The sequence below is a fragment of the Mus caroli genome, chromosome 5 (genome assembly GCF_900094665.2).
Source record: "Mus caroli chromosome 5, CAROLI_EIJ_v1.1, whole genome shotgun sequence".
In the NCBI taxonomy this organism is placed as follows: Eukaryota; Metazoa; Chordata; class Mammalia; order Rodentia; family Muridae; genus Mus; species Mus caroli.
The window spans coordinates 106,523,775-106,531,698 of record NC_034574.1 but is presented as its reverse complement, the minus strand read 5'-3'; the positions used below and the strand labels follow the sequence as shown (position 1 = coordinate 106,531,698).

Here is a 7,924-nt window from a genome sequence, read left to right as displayed (position 1 = left end):
CTCAGCAGCCCCACTCCCTCACTGCCTACAAGACAACATTAAAAGCTCCCCCTCCCTCTGACTGGGTAAGTCTCTGGTCACAGCCTTCCCCACAGAAGGCCCAGTCAGGTTGGTGACAGAAGCCAGGTGGGGGTTTGTTGATGGAGATGGGGAACGGCGGGGTCCCTGGGCATCTCTCTCCCACAGACACTCTCATCCACATCTGTGCATGATAAATCCAGAGACTTTCACACCTTCGGCCTTCCCTCTCCTCTCTCATTCACACACACACACACACACACACACACACATACACGCTGGAGGAAACACCCCGTGTGTGAATATGCCACACACAACTGGGCAGCCAGTTAGCAACAAAACTCTCTTTTAATGATAGTGTTGACCTGAGGAATCTTTGAACAGAAAGTTCGTGACCAGAGGAGGCCACTTGCAAAGAACTGGCCCATGTTCTGGACCCAGAGTCTCTCAGAGAGCGTTGACCTCCAAGCAGGAGGGGAGGCCAGGCCCTCTACTGCCCAGTGAAAAGTGAACTAGAAATTAGTCTGGGGTGGGGAAACACCGTACAAAATACATTCAGAGCCCCCTTGGCTGAGCCCTGGGGTGGTCCAAACCCTCCAGATGAGGGCGTTGGGAAAGGGAAGCCAGTTCTCCTTTTTGTGTGGCCAGTGTCCAAGGGGCAGAATGTCTTGGTCATATTCCTCTTAAAAAAATATATCTCTCTCTTCACGAATCTTCTCCAGGGTTCCTTGGCTAGGTGGGAATGAGTGTTCATCTGCCCCCCCCCCCCCAAGGCTGCGGGGGTGGGGGTGGGGGAGGGGCTGCTCCGAACAGAAGAGCGAGGGGCTGTGACTATGGCTTTTGCGTTTATGTAATGGGAACGGTGAAGGGCCGGAGGGGAAGCCAGAGGGATCCAAGGTGTGGGAGACAGGGATCTTGGATGCATGCTTCCTAAAACGTGATCAGTGACTCGAGTCAGAAATCCTTTGGTGTCTCAGCGTCGTCGAGAAAGAGCAGCGGCATAATGGGAATGAAGAGCCATTCTTAGTGGGGACTCTGAGGAGTCCCCAGTGGGGGCTGGCCCTGTAGGGTTACAAGCAAGGGAAGGGAGGCTGATGGCTTAGAGGGTAGGGGACTGTTTTGGGTGTGGCTCCCTCTGAGTTGGAGCACTTTTATTCCCTGCCCTGGGGTAGTAAAGGACTCCCTGGTTAAGGGATCAGTCCGGGCAGTGTAAGATAGCCAGTTCAGGCCCCACCCTGCAATGTTGGGTCCTCGGGCTTCCGTATGTGGCACATGGCCAACCTGTTGGGTTGGTTTTTTTTGGTACCTAAGGGACTTTGGAAGAAGGATCAAGAACCCCAATGTCACCCCCACTCCCAGGACACGACAGCACAAGCAGACAAGACAGGGTCGCTGTCCTGGAGAGGGGACAACACCCGGCTTGGGCCTCTTATGTGCTTTAGCCTGGATGCAGTTCCCACTGTAATGCCAGAGCACCAGTCTCCATGGTCCTCAGAAGTCAGACGCCCAAGGCCACGGAGACAGGTCCTAGCCAGCCGTCTGTCACACAGAGGTGGCCTGAGAGAGATCAGAAAGCTGGTGCCTGCTCAGGGGAAGAGGCAAGGGCCCACACAGTCAGAAGAGGATCATTGCTTGCAAAATGTCCATCAGCTGCCACAGCCAGACCCTCCCAACCTCTGCCAGATAGCCTCTCCCTTCTCCCACCACCAATGGCAGGGTCTGGGATACCCCAAACCAGGCAGCCTACTCTCCAGGGAAAGGTGTCTAGATATCTCCTCCTGAGGCCTCAGAGGGGCCTTTCTGAAGGCAGGCAGAAGCCGGGGGCTGTCTTTGTGCCAGAGGGAAGCCAGCTCTTTGAAGCCAAGGGGCACCGGATGCTGGGTCCCTCCCTGGCTGCCCATCATCTTGGGCCATAGGCATCAGGCACCCCAGTGAGGTTGCGGCTGCGCAGCGCCGTGTCCACCATTCGGATGTAGGCAGCAATGGTCCTGCGCATCTCGGCTGTATAAGGGTCATATTCCAGCTTGCGCAGCCCCGAGCGCTTGAAGTTGCCGTCCTTCTGGCTCTCCACGCACAGCAGCCGATCCTCCCTGACTGCCACGCCCAGCAGGCTGACCATGCGGCCCAGCTGCGTAAACAAGTCCTGCTTCAGGTCCTCGAAGTGCACCACCAGGACGGTCTTGCCAAACTTGAGCCAGTCCAGCGTGTGTGTGGCCCACCACGGGGCATAGTTCCTCACGAACTCGGGCCACTCTGCGGAGAGAGCAGAGCGTCAGCCCGCCACTAGATAGATGGGCAGATGACAAACCTTCGGGAGTCCTGAAACCCACGTGTGCTTTTTTGGGTAACACACCCCTGGCTGGTGCCTGGTTTACTACAGGCACAGCCCTATACACAGAATCACAGCCTGTAAACAGATATCACCAAACTGTGGAGGCACAGAGATGCAGGATTATACAGGAAGGGCTGGGAGCAGAGAGCGCTCCCTTGCCAAGATTGCTGGAAGCTCTGGATTTGGACCTCAAGGAGAAGCTGTATGGGCAGAGACTGTAGTTCTGTGGGGGAGGTTGGAATGTTGCAGATCCAGGGACTAATTCGCTTACCTTGGGCTAGGCCTAGACCTCTGGAACACCTAGGTAGTGACAATTTTGGTTTCTTTAGGAATGTAAGAATTTGCTTTTGCTTTAATCCCAGGTGCGGGTAGGGGCTGCTTCAGACTGTCCACAGCAGCTGTCTTATGATTTGCCTCATGCCCTAGCAGGCAGATCATTTTGCCAGCTGCAGATGGGTTCTGCAATTGTGTGACACTGGGGATTCCGGGGACTTTTCAGAGGGTAGATAAATGCTAGGGCTTTGAGTGGGAAGGGTTGTTGGTTGTGGTTTGTTGAATAGTTGTACATAAGAGAAAGAAAAAAAATACATAAAAATAAATAAAAAGGAGAAAGAAAAAAATAAAAAGGGGAAAGGAAAAATAAAAAGGAGAAAGAAGAAAAATTTGGATTCTAATGGCAAAGATCTAGGGGCCCTAAGAAACTTGACACACGTAATCGGCAGGAACTAGTCTAACCATAATATTCCTTTTTTCTGTCCCCTCTTGTCTTTTTTTCTTCTTCTCTCTAGTGTTAGGGGTTGAAAGGGTGGAAGGAAAGAGGGGAGAAGGGTGGAAGGAAACAGAACCCACACTGTAGCAAAGACTGGCTGCACAGCTCGCTCTTGCATATCTGTCTGTTGGAACTAACACCCCCTGACTAGTAGAAACTTTTTGGAATCTATTAACAGACAAGACAGGGGTTGGCGAGGTGACTCAGCGGGTAAGAGCACAGACTGCTCTTCTGTAGGTCCCAATGCCAGCAACCACATGGTGACTCACAACCACCCGTAATGAGATCTGACGCCCTCTTCTGGTGCATCTGAAGACAGCTACAGTAGACTATAATAATAGATAAATATAGTAGACTATAATAATAAATAAATCTTTGGGCCAGAGTGAGCAGAAACTGAGCGAGCAGGGCTGACCAGAGGGAGCAGAGGTTCTAAATACAATTCCCAACAACCATATGAAGGCTCACAACCATCTGTACAGCTACAGTGTACTCATATACATAAAAATAAGTAAATCTTTAAAACAAACAAGACAGCTAGCTTCTACCAGCCCCAAGGCTAAGAATGTCATTCGTCAGCACCTTGGTCTTATAGAAAGGCTTTCCCTGGCTTGTGGTATCCGCCTCTTTTAAACTGCCTGGGTTCATGACTTTGTCTTGTCAAACTACAAACACCTCACGAACCTGCTTCCCAGTTGGAACACAGAATCTGGAGTAACCTATATCCGCGTTTCTGGGCCACGGTCACTAACTGGCTTCAGAATAAGCTCGCTCACATTCCCTTTAAGATGAGAGCGATGGTTTTTATGTCATCGGATATGGTGGCATGTTAGGTTCCTACAAACGACCCACGTTTCCACCAGAGGAATCGCCTGGATCCACTGAGCCTTGGCCATCTGGTTTTGTTTCCTCAGCCGGGTGGTTGGTTGCTGAGTTCAGTCTCCTGCTCCTGACCTCCCCTGGTTTTGTGGACAGCCTATTTGTCTGTTCTGAGCTGGTTACAGATCAAGCTTTGTGATACAAAAAGAGATACAGAAAGTATCTCTCTTTGTCTGCTTTCAAAGTATTTGTTTTAAAGTATCTGCTCTGAGCGCTTGTTTGAAAGCTTGTTGGAAAGGTTTTGGTCTAACCTTTGATTTGGCTTGTTTGTGCTCAGAACTCTAAAGACATTTTAGATTCGGCTGTTTACCTTGTTTTTCCGTATATTTCATTTGCCTGTGAAACTCTGAGGGGATTTTGGTTTGTGTTTTGTCTTGGTTCTCCTTGTCTTTGAAATGTTTTGGTTTGTTAATTTTTGGCCTTTGTTTCCCAACTCCTCCTTAAAGGGTTAATTCTGCTTCTATTATTCTGCTACTTCTCCTGTGACCTTTAGTTTAGGAGTTTTATGATCATCTGATGTTACAGCCCTTGGAGACAAGAGGCAACTGTTCCCTCTTACCCCACCCCACCCCACCCCACCCCAAAGTGTGGTGGAGTCAGTGGGGGAAACTCAACAAACATGCTCCATTCTTTTTGTTAGGGTGTTTTTTTGTTTTTGATTTGAGACAGAGTTTCTCTATGTAGCCCTGGCTGCCCTGAAACTTTCTCTGTAGACATCTGGCTTCAAACTCAGAGAACAGCCTGTCTCTGCCTCCCGAGTGCTAGGATGTTGGCTCTTTGGGAAAGATACAAACGAAGGTTTGTTCACCACCTTCATGTTTGTGTAAACATGTAGGATAACCACAGACCCAGTGGGATAAAACTGACCCAAAACACACACTCCCTAGTTAAAATAGACATGTGATTTTTTCAAGAGAAAACAGAGGGAGAGGGGGTGGGTGTGGGGGAGGGGGCGGGGGCGGAACCAGGCCTCCAGAAAGGAGGAAGTGCCTGCAGACAAATGGCCATCTGGTCCTCTCACCGGCCCTAAGGTTTGGTGACTGATAATTGCTGACTAACAAGTGTTTGTGTGTGGGGGGGGGGCGTGGGGGGAGACTAAAGATGACCAAGTCACTTTCCTCCTCCAGGTGTAGGTTTTGCGCTTAACAAAAGTCCTAGGCAATAAACGTCTTTAAAAACAGATCAGCAGCCGCTTTAACTAAAACATAAAACACTCTCCCAAAAAACGTGATCAAATTGGTAACTCAGAATAGTAAGGAGCTCTTAGAGTCACGTGCGTCAAAGTAAATGCAAACAAACAAGCCCCCACACCAACCAACCCAAAAAACCAAAACCAAAACAAAACCACAAAAAAACCCAACAAACAAACAAAAAACAACCCCCCACAAAAAAACAAATACCACCCCAAGCCAAACAAACCCAACCCCCCAAATAAATCCCCAAACCAAAAGCCACCACCACCACCACCACCACCACCACCACCACCACCACCTTTCTAGAGGGGTTTATGTCAAAACCAAGGCAAACTCCAAAACAGCCAGCCTGCCTTCCTTTCCCTGGTTGAGCCTTTTGAGTAGTCTGTTTTCACTTAACTCTCATGCTTATGGTTTAGGGTCTTCCTTTCAGCCTCAAAGCCCAAAATGTCAGCTTGGCCTGAACTTGGGGGGACTCCTCAGGCTATTAACAATAACCAAATGTCTCTGGCCCCCTCTCTCCAGCACTCCTGGGGACTTAAGCTGAGACCCATCTTCAAGAGTTTTCCTGTCTGTTTTCCTGTGAGGTCCTGTGTTCCTTTGCTTCCATGGGTCTAACAAGAAACTCTAGATGTCATGAGTGGCCCTGACACAAACATAGACATTTCTCAGACCCACCCAGCTCTGCCTCTGGGTCATTTGTAGTAACACATGGCTTTTCTAGAGCATCGTCATCATAAAACTTGATCCCTGGAGTGACCAGTCTGGTGGAAATGAAGATATTCTCAAGAGATATGTGACTAATAGACAGTGAAGCAGAGGACCCTAAGGATATAGGCGCTCCCCCAGGACGCTCATGCTGAGAGAGGGGAGGGTTGCCAGCTGGAGGGGAAAGTGTCTCCCTGAGAGAGATTTCAGAGAGTTCTGGCAACATTGTAACACCTTATAGGCAAGTCTGAAGCCCAGACAGAGAGAGAGAACAGACTGCTCACCCCTCTCACGTTCTATTTCAGGTCCCTAAAAAACAAATCTGAGGGGTTTGCCAGATCTCATTGTCCCCCTACCCAGTGTGACCACATTAACTAAATCTCTTTCTTATTCTTATTTCTTATTTCTTATTCTTTTAATGGCTCTTTCAATGGTTCGATATCTTTTTTTAAAAAAAGATTTATTTTTTTATTATATGTAGATATATGTAGCTGTCTTCAGACACACCAGAAGAAGGCATCAGATCTCATTACAGATGGTTGTGAGCCACCATGTGGTTGCTGGGATTTGAACTCAGGTCCTTTGGAAGAGCAGTCAATATTCTTAACCACTGAGCCAACTCTCCAGCCCCCGGTCCTATATCTTTCTTTGGGACAATTAGCATGTCTTCAAATTTAAACATTTAAACAACATGAATAACTTTAATAACAGGATATGATTCTGATGAAGATGTTACCTCCTTGGTCCTTATCACCGTAGGCTATGAAGTAACTATGACATAATCTCTCCTTACATTTTTCCTAGTGACAGTTGCTGCCCTCCCCCAACCCTCCCCTCCACACCCCATCCCATCCTGTCCCAGACACAGCTCTTTATCCCAGAGATTAAAAAGCTAGCTCATGTCTGTGCTTTCAGTATGTCTTGTTTATATGTGAGTGTTTATATGCATGCCAGCATATCAGGAATAGCTTTGAGCACCACTGTCTCTTTAAAAGCAAAGGAACGAAAAGGGAGGGGGGGTGTTCAAGATCTGTATCTTGGCAAGGCCAATGTGGGAGAAAACCCTAAATATGTATTTTTTGAATTGTCATTTTAAAAACTTACTTTGGGGTTGGCATAGAGATTTTAGAATTTACAGATCTTCTTAATGTGCTACACTGTAATTAGATATTTAATGGAATTATTAGACTCTTTTTAATTAAAAAGAGTCATAAAGTCATGAATGCTAAGCTTCTGTTGTACTCTGGACATCTTATACTTTTGATGCCTGGAAAAGACCAATAAAAGGAAATGCTTTTTCCATTAGTGACAACCAAAACCAAAACTTACTCAAAAGCAAAACACTTCAAGGTACTTGTCAGAGTGGCTTAAATCTCTAACAAATATTTCATTTAAATGTAGTCAGTGTCCTTTACCTGGATTTATAACTATTGGATAGTGAAGATTCCATATGTCCTATGGTTTACATTACAGCCTCCTGAACTTCCTTTTAAAATTACCTCATTAAAATTGTTTTCTAAATTTTGTAATAATCATAAGATCAAAATATGTCACAAAAGGATTGTTTAAAAAATGGATATGGTTATAACGAGGTTAAAATACTATTGAAGCTATAAAACTTAAGGTCAATTCAATAAATACCCTGAGATAAAATTGATGCTTAATTCTGTATACTTTTTAAAGTATCAATTTGTTCTTAGTAATTTTTACAATAAAAAAAAAACACTTAAAACAACAACAACAAACCCTTTGTTTATCCTTTGACTAAATGGACATTTAAACCTGGGATTAAATGTTCCCCAATTGAACAAAGCCTTTGTATTTTGAATAGTCAGTCATTGCTTTAGTCATTTAAAAATGGTTTAGAGAGTTGTGTCTATCTGGAATGTTCCTGCTAAATTCAATAATGGTTATAAGACTTTTTGTGGGCCGGGTGTGGTGGCGCACGCCTTTAATCCCAGCACTCGGGAGGCAGAGGCAGGCGGATTTCTGAGTTCGAGGCCAGCCTGGTCTACAAAGTGAGTG

General features: G+C 46.7%; 1 protein-coding gene across 5 annotated transcripts in view; it reads right to left on the bottom strand.

Annotated features, from left to right (window-relative positions):
- Positions 1-347: 347 nt before the first annotated feature.
- Wscd2 (WSC domain containing 2) overlaps positions 348-7,924 on the bottom strand; it is an 88,562-nt gene continuing 80,985 nt past the window's right edge. For all 5 annotated transcript variants that reach the window (XM_021163700.2, XM_029478113.1, XM_029478112.1 and 2 more), the window contains exon 9: positions 348-2,271. In XM_021163700.2, coding sequence (XP_021019359.1) covers positions 1,919-2,271 — 353 coding nt within the window. In that variant the 3' untranslated portion in view covers positions 348-1,918. The remainder of the gene's footprint in view (positions 2,272-7,924) is intronic.